Source organism: Saccoglossus kowalevskii, chromosome 16, assembly GCF_978046115.1.
Source record: "Saccoglossus kowalevskii chromosome 16, keSacKowa6.1, whole genome shotgun sequence".
Lineage (NCBI taxonomy): Eukaryota > Metazoa > Hemichordata > Enteropneusta > Harrimaniidae > Saccoglossus > Saccoglossus kowalevskii.
In genome coordinates this window covers 34,508,450-34,525,579 of record NC_140656.1, presented here as the reverse complement: position 1 = coordinate 34,525,579, position 17,130 = coordinate 34,508,450, and the positions used below count along the sequence as shown (strand labels likewise).

The following is a 17,130-nucleotide window of genomic DNA, read 5'->3' as shown; positions in this document are numbered from 1 at the left end:
TAATGTTATTGAACGCAATGCGGAAGAGATTGGTGTTGTAGTACGATATTTTGGCTTGGATTTTGATGCGAAAACGGCATGATTTTTTTTAAATAAAAAAATTAGTTGTTTTTAAAAAATAAACTGGTCATCTGAAGAATAATTTAACATTGTTCACAGTGATAACAGCTCATTCTCGAAAGGAAGCTTACCCGCTCACGCTAGTCACGATAAAAATCATACACGTGTACTCTTGAAGAGACAAACGTCAATGACTACGGTAAAACTTAGACTCTATTTTAGCCGGCAGGATTGATTGAAATGTCCGAAAAATGACGCCAAAATACACCTTAAAAGTCCCATTTTATTTTCTTAAATCCCATTTTATTTTTTAATCCAAGGGCGAATTTACGGCAGAATTTGGTCCCTCAAATAAGGGACACGTGAGCTTTGATTCTAACCGGATACATTGCACTGGGTCGGGGAGATAGTTTGCTAAACTTCCATGCATCTTTTGTCCAATGGGTACCTGTACTTCGAACATTCGCAAGTTTTTCTAGGTAGTGCGAGACAGCTTTGTCTTTTGACCTATTAGTTTTGTGCTGACCTCTTCTCCGCGTCTTGATGTTTTGTTTTGCTTGTCATAATACTCACTGATTGATGACTTTGTTTAGATTTTGAGTTACAACTCGGCCACGACCTTTGCTTTTACCGTGAAACATGAGGAAGTTTACGTCAATTGACGGACATTGCATTTTTTAAAAACTAATGAAGCACACTGTCTATCATCCCCATTTTTTCATTTGCTGATTTCTATTCTGAAAAATTCGACCGTCCGAAAATGCACCTTAATTTTGACTATAAAAACACGTCACATATCGAACACCAATTATTTAAAACCGGTCGAAATTTTGGAGTTTTTACGGTACTTTAGATATCAGTGTGAAAGCTTAAAATTGGTTAATTATGCAAATTAGGTAATTAATATGTACAGATTTTAACCCACAATTATTCAGGTCTGTCTATTGTCCTACAGCATCCATGTACATTCATTGATATGTGATGTATAGTACCTGAGATATCAGTGTGAAAGTTGGTTAATTATGCAAATTAGGTGATTAATATGCACAAATATTTACCGGAAACTAATTGGGTCTGCATAATTCTAGATTCATTGAAATGTGATGATTAGTACTTTAGATATCAGTAGAAAAGCTGAAAATTAATTATGCAAATTAGGTAATTAATATGCACAATTATTTACCCTAAAACTAATCAGGTCTCTGCATAGTCCTAAAGGATCTATGTACCAAGTTTCATTGAAATGCGATGATTAGTACTTGAGATACCTGTGGAAAAGCTGAAAATTAACTAATTATGCAAATTAGGTGATTAATATGCACAAATATTTATCGAAAACAATCAATCTCTGCATAGTCCTTGAGTATGTAAGTACCAAGTTTCATTGAAATGTAATGCTAACTACTTATATCAAATGCTGAAAATTAATTAATTATGCAAATTAGGTAATTAATATGTACTGATATTACCATAAAAACTATCAGGTCTGTGCAGTGTCGTATGACATCTATGTACCAAGTTTCATTGAAATGTGATGATTAGTACTTGAGATATCAGTGGAAAAACCAAAAATTGACTAATCATTATGCAAATTAGGTAATTAGTATCCACGGATTATTACCAAAAACTAATCAAAACCTAGCATTAGTTCAGAGCATCTATGTACCAAGTTTCATCAAAATCCAATGAGTGGTTGTTTAGATACATGTATCAGTGGAACAGTCATGGAACCACTAAAAAATAGCTAATTATCATGCAAATTAGGTAATTAATATGCACGGATTTTTACCAAAAATTAATCAAATCTGCGCATATGTTCAGAGCATCTATGTACCAAGTTTCATCAAAATCCAATGAGTGGTTCTTTAGATATCAGTGGAACAGTCATAGAACAGCTAAAAATTAACTAATTATCATGCAAATTAGGTAATTAACGAGCATGGATTTTTACCAAAACCTAATCAAATCTGCGCATTGGCCCAGAGCATCTATGCACCAAGTTTCATCAAAAACCGATGTATGGTTCTTGAGATAGCAGTGGAACAGTCGGACACACATACACACACACACACATACACACATACACACATACACACATACACACATACACACACACATACAGACACACTAACTGCAAAGACTCCCATTTTGTGCTTCGCACATGGGAGTCAAAAATTACTGGTTAAACGGAAATGAATCTCTAATTCTTCAGATATCGCGTTCACAAATTTGCTGCAGACAGGCGGACAGACAAAGACAGCACCACGTCATAAGCACCTGTTGACTGTCAACAAGAGCTAAACATGTATGTTTTAAGGTAAATGCATTTTTATATGTTTTACATAAGTTTTGCATGCATAGGAAACTGACCAATGCAATCATATTGTACTACTACCCAGGATTGAAATTTTTGGAATTTTTTTTTGCCCTGAGTCAGGTTTTTGCGCTTTTATGACAAATTATTAACCCTTGCACGTGTATTTAATATTAATATGATACTTCCTACCTTCATTGTTGTCATCTATGTCACTACTGCCACAACTTGCATCAGTTTCTATTTCCATGTTTTCTTCTGTACTGCTTTCTATGGTATTCTACAATAATATACAACCAACCAGTGAATGTAAAAATTACATAACATAAAAACTACAATTAATCAATACATGGAGTTATCACGCCATATTCTACTGAACATTGAAGACTCATCGATGGACATTATCTTACCTTTTCCAACTTTCGTTGTGTGTCTTTTGTTTCAACATTTTTCTTCTTTTTGGTAGGAATATCATCTGACTGGATACCCACAAGCAAAACATGAATATTATTGTGTGTACCATGAGCATCACTAACTTTTATTGTTTTATCTTTTTAGCTGCAATGCTATTTTTTTTCTAAATATGATGAACACAAAATGGTTCTAAACATCAATAGATATTTGGAAACCAAACAAAACTGTGTTAATTAAGAAAAACAACAAACTGCAAGGCACACCATCATTTGACGGGTAGACTGAGTGCACTGTATTTATATGTTCTAATAATTATCTCCCTTCATATAATATTCCCAACTTATGTACAATTATGTCATATGATGCAAGTTCTATAGAATACTCACCTCACTGTCTGAAGGAATCACTTTTTCTAAGACAGGAGCTGGTTTCCTTTTCTGCGTGTTTGCTATCTTCTTTTCATTCACAATTTTAGTAGGAGTGTTTGCAATCTGCATAGTAATAATTAATATTTAAATACCACAAAAAAATTGTATGTAACCATTGTTTTTTATACTTACAATTGTATATGACACGTGAAATTTAACATTTGCAGTGCATTTGATGGAATGGTTTAGAAGTTTGGGGTAGTACATACCCGTCAAATCTTAAAGTTATACACACCGCACAAAAAATGATAGCCAGAATTATAACGTTTTCCGACTTTACTGCGCATGCTCCACCAATTTTTAATACTCTCCAAATTCTTGATATTTTTAAACTTCATAAGTCATTACTTTTAAGTTTTATGTATGATATAACTCATGAGAATCTCCCACAATCAATGTCAACATATAATTTGCAGTATTTACATCATAAATATAGAACACGACAAAGATGTCGAAATGATTTACTTGTACCGAGAATGAACACAGTAGCGGGGACATTCGCAATATCTTATTTAGGGGCCAAACTTTGGAACAGCATATCCATTTCTTTAAGGTCTAAACAAAAACTTACATTCAAAAATACTATACGGGAAAATTTAATGTCAGAGTATTTAGAACAGAACTAATATTTATTATAAATGTATGTATATACATATATATATATTATTACATTATCGTATTTGTTTATTTGAAATATACTGAGGTGTAACCTACTGTCAGTCTTAACTTAAGTCATTAAATTCAAGTTATGTCAGGGATCTGACTCGACTAGCTGTTAAGCTATTTCAGATTCCATTTTACCTAGACTGCATGTACAATTTTGAGTATTGTATGAAATATTTTCTAGGTAAATAAATTATTATTATTATTATTATTATGTGGCATGGAACCAATATTTGACACGATGCAACATGATGACTGTGCTGATCACATCAATAGGCAAAGTTCCAGCTCAAATAAAAATGATGATTCATGTTATATAGAAAATATTGGTGGACTTTTATTGGGAAATTATCAAAATCTCATAAATACACTAAGTCTCCATGGACACTTTCTGATGAGTTAAACACAAGACATTATGAAGAGAAGAATGAATTAAGTGTGAAAGAAAAAAATAATAGAACATGGAATAGCAGAAGAAAGGACCAACTTATTTAAAAGTGTAAATTGAAGTTGTAGTGGTAAAGAGAATAGAGATTTATGGACATTTATGAATGCCAAGATGCCCCAGTCTGAATGCCAAGATGCCCAGTCTGAATGCCAAGACGCAAGGCCATGAAAGAGATTGCCAAGTTACTGCAGCCAAAATGAGTGCCAAGATGGCCCACTCTGATTGCAAAGATACCCCAGTCTGAAATGCTCAAAATGTAGACTACAAACGTGAGGATCAACCTGGATCAGTACCTTTTCAGGTTTCCTAGATGGAGTGCTTGTTCTTCTCGTAGGATGACTGGAAGAATAGTCTACTTTAGGAAGAGTTGGTCGACTTCTACTACTATTTACAACTGGTGAAGCTTTCCCAATTGGCTTTGAAACAGTCTACAAGATAAAAGCAAGGAATAATGTTGAACAATTTAGATAAAAAGATTTTGACATAAGATAACACATTCATAAATGTTTTCCATTAACAAACTTACTTTTTCTTTATTTGGAATAACTCTTGGCGAAACTACAGGAGATGCTTTACCAACTGGTCTATTTGGTTTTCGAAGTCTTTCTACTTCTGGACTAGGTTCTCTACTCGGAAGATGATTCCTTAAAGTTACAACAGTTGTTTTCTGTCAATGCAAAAAGATCTGATGATGAATCAATGAAATCTGTTCTCCCATTTGCAAAAATCCTATGAAAACAAAACATTGCTTTTTTAACCCTTTCCAATTAGCAAGAAAACAACTGGATGATTTTATAGCATTTGAGAAGACAAAATTCAATGAATGTCACTGATACTCCCAAGAAATTTCCCTGTAAATAATTTTTTTTATTTGACCTGCGAAACTTGCCAAAATTTGTGTGTCTTGAAATCAAAGTGGTTTACAGTATTTAAAATAGACATCAGTCCTTAAAGCACAAGGTATTTAGTAGGATAACAAAAGTGACATTCAAGACAAAAATACCCCCCCCCCCCAAAAAAAACAACAACAAAACATATGGCACCCAGGGCAATTTACGCAACATGCAAAGTCAGGTTTACAAGATCCATTGTAGACAAGTTAGTTGTACTGAGATTATTTTATTTCCTGGTTGTACGTGTGATACATGTTATTTTTCTCATTAATTGACACAAGTTAGCTTCCTATACACAATATGAATGTCACTACTTACTTCTAATTTCTGCAGTTTCTCTTCCCTTCTTCTAATTTCCTAGAAGAAATTATGGATGATACCCATGTTACATTTTACACAACTGTACACAGTAAAGAGGACTATTTTTATTATTATTTATTTATTTACTGAATGTAGATTTCGTTGAAAACATCATACTATTATGGGTTTCCATCTTTAAATAAGAGCAAACAAATCACTTTATTTCCAATGTTTTACATAGATGTTGATTCAGATAAGTCATTAACTTTTTGTTTTTTAGCCACAAGAACCAATCGTAAATGGCTCAAAAATAAGCATGGGTGTTTGACACATGCCTTTGTGCAAAAGGTAGCTATGTAACTACATGCAATAAAACTATATGGAGTAAAGGAAGTCTGTTGATGATTTAAATGGTAGCAAACTACTGTATAATACTTTATTTTCACTGAGGGGCTGATTCAGTGAAAATAAAATCCAGCAAATATACAATTTTTCATATATTTTACATTCAACTTGTCAAACATCAGTGAAAATGTATTCCAGCACCATAAATAGAGCATAATGCATCATCAGACACTGTTATCAGGAGTTGTGCTTTTGAAAGACAAATAACAAATATCGTTACAAAGCAGATACCTCTAACAAGCCCTTTTTCTTGTCTTCTGATGACTTGGCTTCTTTTTTCAGTTGTCCTAGGGGTGTGATATATTTTTGTTCCCCAGCTGTACACCTAGAATGAACAACAGAAATTGATGATAGTCTGGATCTATTAATGTTCAGCATTAATGTTCAACTTTAATAATTATATTTTATTTATAATTTGTCTGGTAGTGACAATCTCTACGGGGCTGTTTAAACTGATATCATCAGCGGATATTATGCTAGCAAGATGATAATTTATACAGCCAATCACTAAACAGCAATCAGGCATCGAGACAAAAGGTTCAATTGGAATAGAATCCTGAGCATATGTACCTGTTATGACTAGTGTCAGGATTCATCTCACAAACCCAATAATCCGGGATATCTTTATTTAATAAATTACTGGCAGAAAATGGAAGAACTCTCCATTTTAAACAGGAATCTGAAGAAAAACAACAACAAAAGGTTTAATAGGAACACTCAAAGGGGCACAGAGTCACATTTTCAGTAGGAAAATCGAGACACAGAGCCACATTTTCACCCGGGAACTGAATGGTCTAATTCAGAAACAAATTGTGTTTGAGTAGATGAAATCGGATAGAAATATGCCACAACACATACTTACCACATTGTATGGTGACTGGTAGTTGCATTGCTCGTTTCCTGAGATATTTAGTATCATTTGAGGGCGGCTCTTTCCACAATGGACTAATATAACCAAAGTTTTCCCAAAATTTTGTGACTCCTTGTTGAACTGTTGATGAGAACATATATTGCATTAAATCATGTTTTCTCTGGAATTGATGTCTGCAACATTGGAATGCTATCATAAATCTTACATTTCATGGCACAATATGGGAGACAGTCAATCACAATAAGTGAAAGTCATCTAGTTGGTAAGAGGTAAAAGGTCCTTTTGTGCTGTGCACATCAAAATCAGAATTAGAGTTATTATAGGGGTTTATGTATGATTAAAATTTGAAACACTGATGCATGAAATATGTACTTGACCTCAATGTATCAGTCAAAAGGAAAAACGACCTCAATATGTCAGTCAATGATTGACACACGGACCTCAATGTATCAGTCAATGATTGACACACACGGACCTCAATGTATCAGTCAATGATTGACACACAGACCTCAATGTTTCAGTCAATGATTGACACACAGACCTCAATGTATCAGTCAATGATTGACACACACGAACCTCAATGTTTCAGTCAATGATTGAAACACAGACCTCAATGTTTCAGTCAATGATTGACACACAGACCTCAATGTTTCAGTCAATGATTGACACAGACCTCAATGTATCAGTCAATGATTGACACACACGGACCTCAATGTATCAGTCAATAATTGACACACGGACCTCAATGTACCAGTCAATGATTGAAACACACGGACCTCAATGTACCAGTCAATGATTGAAACACACGGACCTCAATGTACCAGTCAATGATTGAAACACGCGGACCTCAATGTACCAGTCAATGATTGACACGCGGACCTCAATGTACCAGTCAATGATTGACACACAGACCTCAATGTACCAGTCAATGATTGAAACACACGAACCTCAATGTACCAGTCAATGATTGACACACGATCCTCAATGTACCAGTCAATGATTGACACACGGACATCAATGTACCAATCAATGATTGACACAAACACCTCAATGTATCAGCAATGATTGAGACACAGACCTCAATATTTCAGTCAATGATTGACACACGAAGCTCAATGTATCAGTCAATGATTGACACACGGACCTCAATGTACCAGTCAATGATTGAAACACACGGACCTCAATGTACCAGTCAATGATTGAAACACACAAACCTCAATGTATCAGTCAATGATTGACACACGAAGCTCAATGTATCAGTCAATGATTGACACACGGACCTCAATGTACCAGTCAATGATTGAAACACACGGACCTCAATGTACCAGTCAATGATTGAAACACACGGACCTCAATGTATCAGTCAATGATTGACACACGAAGCTCAATGTATCAGTCAATGATTGACACACGGACCTCAATGTACCAGTCAATGATTGAAACACACGGACCTCAATGTTTCAGTCAATGATTGACACACGGACCTCAATGTTTCAGTCAATGATTGACACACACACTTCAATGTTTCAGTCAATGATTGACACACACACCTCAATGTTTGTCAATGATTGACACACGGACCTCAATGTTTCAGTCAATGATTGACACACACACCTCAATGTGCCAGTCAATGATTGACACGCACACACACCTCAATGTGCCAGTCAATGATTGACACACACACACCTCAATGTGTCAGTCAATGATTGACACACAGACATCCATGTGTCATTCAATACTGCTAAGAAAACACCCACCTTCCCCAATGTGACGTGAACACACTACTCATTGTATCTTGTATTTGAATGGAAACAAGACATTAATCAAAAGGAAGTCTCATAAATTGAACAAGATTTTTTTCCTGAAAAGTTATTTTTCTTGATCTTTATTTTTAAAGATGTGAAAAACAAATAATGTCATACAGTTAAAGTCACTGGTATTTGGGACATGACATGCATTAGTCATGCCTTGTTATATGGATGTGTGATAATCAACAAAACATTTAATAGTGTATTTTCAGTTCACTGCAATATCTCACAAAATGCGTGAAAAGCACAGACCAAATTCCTGCCACAAAAATGTGTTTTTTTATGTCTGTGTCAAAATGCTGATCTTTGAGAGCATTGAGATACCCTTTACTTCATTCAAATTTACCATTATCAAATGTGTACACAAATGTGAAAATACATTTGATTTTATACATAGCACATAGACACGCAGTTTATTAGAGGTCTTGTTGTATGCAGTACCGTAAAATCTGTATTAGAAGCCGCATCCCTAATAGAAGTCGCACCCATTCTTTTTGAACAGTTGAGAACCAAAAATTCACCATTTCTCATATGTGTAGATGCTCTAATAGAAGCCATATCCCCTCTGTTGCATTGTACCATTTTAATAGAAGCCACGGTTTCTAATACAGATTTTACAGTATATGATAACTTACCTATTCCTAAATCTTTCCAATACTGCTCTAAATGATCTCCCATAGATTTCAATAAGTGTCTGTATTCTTTAGCATCAGCAAAGTCTTGTTTATTATGAGTTGGTTCAAGTACTAAATACGGCACATCAACAATACCTAATACACCACTACAATTCCTGATAAAATAAAAACATGTGGCCATCAATGCATTGAAACTATCAGTACAATGTTATGGTTAATAAGAGGGTTCTGAAATGTTTAACATAGTCTCCGATAAATAAAACTAATAAAACTACACCACAAATTGTTATATTTTTCTGTGCAACAGCATACATCAAGCACACGGCCAAAACCTAAACTTGCTTTAGAGTGACATTTATGTTGGATTTTAGCAAAGTCAAGAACAAATTGTTCACAAAATAATGTACACCTTAAATATCAAGGTAATTAAGTTGGTAGTGTTCAAAAAGAATTAAATCAAAGAAAGCTTAGAAAGAACTCCCATGTGCTGAGAGTATTGGAGACACATTAAATAGAATAATTAGTACTTTAGATATCAGTGTGAAAGCTTAAAATTGGTTAATTATGCAAATTAGGTGATTAATATGCACAAATATTTATCGGAAACAATCAATCTCTGCATAGTCCTTGAGTATGAAAGTACCAAGTTTCATTGAAATGTAATGCTCACTACTTGAAACATCAAATGCTGAAAATTAATTAATTATGCAAATTAGGTAATTAATATGTACTGATATTACCATAAAAACTATCAGGTATGTGCAGTGTCATATGACATCTGTGTACCAAGTTTTATTGAAATGTGATGTACTTAGTACTTGAGATATCAGTGGAAAAACCGAAAATTGACTAATCATTATGCAAATTAGTATCTACGGATTATTACCAAAAACTAATCAAAACCTAGCATTAGTTCAGAGCATCTATGTACAAAGTTTCATCAAAATCCAATGAGTGGTTGTTTAGATATCAGTGGAACAGTCATGGAACCGCTAAAATTTATCTAATTATCATGCAAATTGGGTAATTAATATGCACAGATTTTTACCAAAAACTAATCAAATCTGTGCATATGTTCAGAGAATCTATGTACCAAGTTTCATCAAAATCCAATGAGTGGTTCTTTAGATATCAGTGGAACAGTCATAGAACAGCTAAAAATTAGCTAATTATCATGCAAATTAGGTAATTAACAAGTCATGAATGACACTGCCTTCGCTAGTTGTCATTCTAAAGTTGCATGGACATAAATTGGCAAACATGATTTCTATGGCATTTTCAAGTTTATAGCACTCTCCATCCAGGTCAGCATTATTCTCAGCAAGGAAACCAGATAGCACCAAACCAGTACAACAGGTAAAATGACAAGGAAGTATACAAATCAGATCTGCAAATATGTAGAGTCAGTGTTGTGTCTGTTTGGATAAACTAGTTTGTGGCCCTGGATCAGTTTCAATATCTCTAATAAGGACAAGATTACTTCTCATACGACAATGATACAAATAAAGTACAAAAATCCAGAAGAATATTATCAAGTTTTTATTATCATACATTAATATTAACAAATTGTGTGAAATTTTATGTGCAGAGAAAACACATATTTAAAAAAAAAAAAGAGGACCTGCGAAACTTTATACAATTGTCAGACACGCAGTGAATAGCACCGGTATGTTTTTGTAATACATGTAGTTCCAGTGCCTTTGCTTTCTGAGAAAAAAATCTGGCCGTGCACCTGAAAAAAACACAAAAAAAAACATTTAGTCCAAAGTAAGCAGAGGTTGTAGCATATGTGCTCCCATTGGCTGTAAGATTTATTTAAAAAAGATATTTGAGTCTTTTTAGTACGAAAAAATATTACTTAATAAATTTATACCAGCCAGAAAGAAATTGCAGTTCACACTGTACTATTTTAAACATGTTCTACCAAAGTCTGGGATGAACTAATTCAATAGTTTCCACTCTACAAAGTTGTCAAATTAATATTCACAGGATTCTGCAAAAATAAAATATTAAGAATGTGCAAAAAGCCAGAGTACTTGTGCCGAAAATTTCACTTGAGCTGAACCAAATGGATGCCAAGCTATCAAAAGTAATAAAAAAAAACTATTGAGAAAAATACAAAAAAATACATTTAATATAAAAGCAGATAGAAGTGCATAAAAAACTAATCAGCAGAGGTACTGATCATGTAACCTAAGTGTATGTCAAATTTCCTTTGAACTGGATTGCATTGTCTCAGATTGGCTGCTAATTTGCATATTAATATGCATACTAATTAACATATTGTAGTTGTATTACAATATTATATAAAATAATATCCGAAGTTTAGAAAAAAAAAAATTTTAATATTAAGTCAACATCATTAAAATTGAGGATTACGTGAATTTGACCCCTCCCTAATATTATTTCACATATCCCTTAAAAACATGGCCGGAGTTAAATCCATCTCAATCGAGGTCCGTAATTTATTTTCCTGCTCATAATGGAGATAAATTATGGTAGCTAAACATTGAAATTGCCACCCTGACTTCTGTACCGAAATAAATAGCTGATTGGGAAAATGTGTCTCTGTTGACAGAGGTTTGATTTACCGATAAACTTCCAACACCGCATGGAGCATGGAAGTCCCGGTCACGAATGCAATAACGCACTCGGGTATCATATTTACTTCAAAGGTAATTTAAAAGTGATGATAGATTCATTGATATTGAATTAAAGTACTTTTCAATTTCATCATTGCTTCCAAGCAGTCACGGTTGGCCGAACTTGACTTGTGTTTTCTCGATAATTCTAGTCTAATGTGTCGTCACGAAACCAAGTTTCAATCTGCTACAGTTGCCAATGAACGGAAATAGCAATCAAACATAACAGAATCACAATCAGCGTGTTCTAAACTTTTACGTTTTTATTATTCCAGTATTTTATATGCTAAACGTTATTCCCAAGCCTCCTAAATGACGAGATAGACTTTCGATTTACACGTTTCATAACCAGTTCTTGAACTAATAGCAGGACTGTTTTTCTGGCAAAATGTGACACTGTGCGATCGCTAGTTTCTCACTAAAGTCAGGACACAAAAGGATAAATCAAAGTTCATAATAAATACCATTGGCACAGTTTCTTACCTTTGAGATAGAATTTAATCTATGTAAGCCTTGTGCAAAGAAAGATACAGTCCGGAATAAAATATCCTCAGACGAAATCGCCGACGATTTCCTCAGGGGTTGGACTGGCGCATGCGCAATACGGTATGCCAGTTCTCTTGCGAATTTCGGCATTTGTACTAGTAAAATGTTGAAAATCACAGAAAAACACAATGAAACTTTGGCGAATCAAAAAAATACTTGGCGTGCATATGTATGGCATTGAGATATACATTTGCACCAATTTGGAAAAAAATTGGACAGAGCATATCGAAGTTATTGGAGGCAAAAGACGGACGAACGAACGGAAGGACGGACGGACAGAACCCAATCTATAAGCCTTCGACAGACTTCGTCTGCGAAGGCAAACAAGCATGGATTTTTACCTAAACCTAATAAAATCTGCGCATTGGCCCAGAGCATCTATGCACCAAGTTTCATCAAAAACCGATGTATGGTTCTTGAGATAGCAGTGGAACAGTCGGACACACATACACACACACACAGACACACTAACTGCAAAGACTCCCATTATGTGCTTCGCACATGGGAGTCAAAAATATCACTTTTCACCAAAAATATTTGCCAAATATCGAATTGATGATATCTGCACAAAATGAACGAATCTGATAGAGGTCTACCCAAGGTACTTGAATATAACATATCAAAGCAATTGAGCAGGTAGTTTTCAAAAAAGTAGTTGAACATAGCATTTTTTTACCAAAAATATTTGCTACCGTACTTCCCCGAGCAAAAGCCCCTCCCGAGTATAAGCCCACCCCTCTGTTTTTAGACATTTAATGAGTTGAGGGCATCCCAGAGTATAGGCCCAGGGTGTTTTTACCAGGCATCGACATGTATCTCATTGCATGAAAATCATAATTGGTACGGCAGTTTGATTCCTGCTTTTAGGAGAAAACTTGCATTAATTTCAGAGTGCATGGCGGGCGAACATTCGGAACATGGTTCACATCTTTTCTATTCTGTTATTTACCCAGGATGAACTCCGATGTTGCAATACTGAAGTAATCTATATTTCTTTCAAGTGGTAGTTTTCGAAACACCAAAATGTGATTGTCAAGTCGTGAAACCTGGTGAATGGGGTGTGGACGAGCAAACTATTCTTGGACATGACTTGTTGGTGACCGTTAAAGGTTTAAATACTTTCTCTACCCTCAGTTTACTTTTCAAAAATTGTGAATCAACAGCTTTTAGGGACAAAATCATCGTTTTTGTTGTTGAAATCAGTGTTAACAGATCGTATTTTAACAACGCGGTAATTCACTTCCTCAGTGCGCTATAAATTACTTTGTCACTAATCAGAAAAATTTTGTCTGTACGACACAGCATTTTGATTGGTTAACGAAACACGTAACCTGTTAGGTCAAAGGAAGTTGCTCAGGTCAAATCATGATGAAAAACACCATGGCGGAAATTGCTTTCTATCAAGAGTTTGTGTATGATCGAAAAACATTGCACAACGAAACTAATGATAAAGATCTTGCATTCGACATTCCCACAGACCCTATCCATTTTTGCACCGTAAATTCAGACTGTATGTAAACCGTATTGTAATAAAATGTGGATTTTTATAAACATGTTTGTTTCTTTATATCTGTAAAAGTGTTGTGGAAATCAATGACGACTCGTTTCCCATTATTTTCCTTAAAAAGACGTAATATTACTCCAAGACCGGCGCTGTAATTTTGATAATTTTTCGTGGTTGGGAAGATGGTTACAATTTTAAACCCTCCAAAAAATTATCTTTTCTGAAGTGGTCCTCGAGTATAAGACCACCCCCTAATTTTCCCCGATTTTACATGTTCAGGCCCCATACATACTAAAGTATTGAAGCAATTGAGCATGTACTTTTCAAGAAGTAGGAGAAAATAGCATTTTTTGCCAAAAATGACAAAAATATGATGACAACGAAGCTAAAAATATAACTAGTTAATTCATTTTGTTAAAATGAGTGAGGCTGCAAGTGTCAATATGAGTGAGGCCACAAGCTAGAATGTGATCAGTTCACACATGTCTGAGATGCAGTTGAAGAAGCAAACACACAGACAGAGATCAATCCATAATTCCTTGTTTTCTGATTTCATCACGTTTCCTTGAATGACAGATGTTAATGAACCCATGTATAAGTGCATTAGGAAAATCCTGTATTTGAACTCAGTAATATTGAATGATTTGATTTGGCATGCAATGGAGCTGGATCCATTAATATCGTTTCTGTAAACCAATGTATTTCAAATTTAATGTAATAGGTCTTGCATGGTCTTATATCACCGCACACCTTAAATAACAAAATTGTGTGACTTTGCAATAAAATTCCCATGAAAACCTGTCACAAGATGCAATTTTGTGTTTTATTTAACTTTTAAAATTCACCTAAGAAGGCGTTATGTTTGATTTTGTCAACAGTGAATGCAGGTTTATTAGTGGGAAATCTATCTGGGTACAATGGTGAGTAGATGGCTGAACAAACCTTTACTGGCAAGAATGCTATGGTATACTTACACTCCACCTTCTAATTGAGGTCCAACACGCTCATACATTTTGATAAGACGATTACAATTATATATGAACATCCCATCACACTGCCGATTTTCAATGTTCATGCCAAATATAAATGACAGAGTTTTAGGCTCTTTTAGTGACTTTTGTTTCTGTTCCGCTATTTGTTTTTTCAAGTCTGCTTCTTCCCGGAGCTCAGTAGCTTCATTCTGTGCTTGCCTGACTTTCGCCTGAAATAGAAACACAAACCATTTAACTCAAGCGACTGCCGTGATGCTTGAATATAGTGTTGTGGGGGAAACTGCCACAAACAGTATAGGATCTTTAAATCTCACCAGATAGACTGTAGATACATCAAGCAGTAGACGGTATACCAGTGTGCAATGTTCTAATAATGAACACGCATTTATTCAGTTGTACAGCAACGAGATAGAGCTAGTTGAAAAACTACATACGCTAGGACGATTTGGAACAATGTATCACTTGGAGTACAAAGGATGAAGTCTGTCTTAATTAACACTCTGTCAATTTAAAGACAAGGGTGGATTCACACCTTAGAATTTTAATAACTAAAGATAATAAACACTGATAATCACATACAACAATGAAATAAATCCGATAAAAAGAAGTGGAGTTATAGTTAAATAACATGAAAAAGATATGTATCCACATGGTAATAACGATAAGTGTGAAGAATAAACTTAAGCTCCATCACACAGGATCTATAACAACTTGAGGTCTATGGCACAGGATCTATAACAACTTAAGATCTATGGCACAGGATCTTTAACAACTTAAGCTCCATCACACAGGATCTATAACAACTTAAGGTGTATGGCACAGGATCTATAACAACTTAAGGTCTATATCACGGGGACCATGTGACAATGTTCGGCTAGTAACATTGCGCCAGACCGGCTCCTGTTTCGCTAAAAAAAATCTCACTAAAAAAGAAGACACCTCTATAAAGTATAGACGTATGGGCAACATAAATACAGTGTGACCAAATAGAGAAGAAAATGCCAGGACAAAGTTCAAAAGATAAGAAGAAAAAGCCAAAGACGAAAGAACATCAGCAGGAGAGAACCGTCATGAACGCGTTCGTTACCACCGCCATGTGTTCAGAGGCCCGACAGCGTGATTCGGAAAATGGCTCGGCGACAGAAGATGAACTTTCCGACAACTCCGTAAGAAATCTCACAAAATTGATAACTGATCTGAAAAAGAGTACTGAGGACGGCTTTAAAGAGATGGCTGTTTTAGTGTCCCGGTTAGGTGAGGTGGAAAAGAAATATCAAGATCAAGAAGATTCGGTACAATTTAACGGAAACACGGCGAAAGAAAACACAGAAGAAATAGAACGACTGAGGAAGAGAGTCAACGCATTAGAAACAGAAAATAAGTATGAAAGAGAAGAAAGATTGAAAGAACAGAGATACTCAAGAGGGTTTAACGTAAGAATTTATGGAATTGGGGAAAAAGACAACGAAAATACGATAGAGATGGTGAGAGAATTAGTAAAGGAGAAGTTCGACCTAAACCCAATGACAATTGAAAACGCCCATAGAATACCAGGTGGCCCCTCTAGATGGAAACCGTACTCGTGCTATCGTCGCAAAGTTTATATATAGACCGGATAGAAGAATACTGTGGAATACTTTATTTTCGCTGGAATTAATTTTCGCTGAAAATGCTTTTTGGGCGTTTTGCTTGGAATTTATTTTCACTGATTTTTCATGAGTTTATTTGTGAAATATAAGAAAAAAAGTATATTCGCTGGATTTTATTTTCACGGAATCATCCCTTCAGCGAAAATAGCGAAAATAAATTCCAAGCGAAAATAAAGTATTCTACAGTAGTTTTAACCAGGGCCAGGGATATACTAAAGGGAACTGACATCTTCGTGAAGGAAGATTTATGTAAGGAAGATTACCAAGCAAAGAGGAAAATTATGCCATTAATGGAAAAAGCGTGGAATGAAGGGAAGAGGCCCCGTTTTCAGAATGGAGTGTTGTACATTAATGGAAAACCACATAAACTTGACTCGGAAGATGTATTACCTTGAACGTGACTAAAAAGACAGCGAGAATGATTAATTTAGACTTTATATCCTTTGAATATTTGGTTCACTGTGAGTTATGAAAAGAGGAAATTTTGAAAATTGGTTTGAGCGAAGGGCCGGTGTTGGGATGTGTGATGTGATTATTGTTGGCTGGAGGTCTATTCCA

At 35.0% G+C, this 17,130-nt stretch overlaps 1 protein-coding gene across 3 annotated transcripts in view; it reads right to left on the bottom strand.

Moving 5' to 3' along the window:
• LOC102801601 (ATPase MORC2A-like) overlaps positions 1 to 17,130 on the bottom strand; it is an 80,270-nt gene that overhangs the window by 33,078 nt on the left and 30,062 nt on the right. For all 3 annotated transcript variants that reach the window (XM_085491416.1, XM_085491419.1, XM_085491417.1), the window contains exons 12-22: positions 14,906 to 15,132; positions 9,240 to 9,394; positions 6,788 to 6,916; positions 6,496 to 6,604; positions 6,157 to 6,250; positions 5,539 to 5,577; positions 4,854 to 4,994; positions 4,621 to 4,755; positions 3,175 to 3,279; positions 2,785 to 2,853; positions 2,567 to 2,654 (exon numbers count right to left, since the gene is read on the bottom strand). In XM_085491416.1, coding sequence (XP_085347542.1) covers positions 2,567 to 2,654; positions 2,785 to 2,853; positions 3,175 to 3,279; positions 4,621 to 4,755; positions 4,854 to 4,994; positions 5,539 to 5,577; positions 6,157 to 6,250; positions 6,496 to 6,604; positions 6,788 to 6,916; positions 9,240 to 9,394; positions 14,906 to 15,132 — 1,291 coding nt within the window. The remainder of the gene's footprint in view (positions 1 to 2,566; positions 2,655 to 2,784; positions 2,854 to 3,174; positions 3,280 to 4,620; positions 4,756 to 4,853; positions 4,995 to 5,538; positions 5,578 to 6,156; positions 6,251 to 6,495; positions 6,605 to 6,787; positions 6,917 to 9,239; positions 9,395 to 14,905; positions 15,133 to 17,130) is intronic.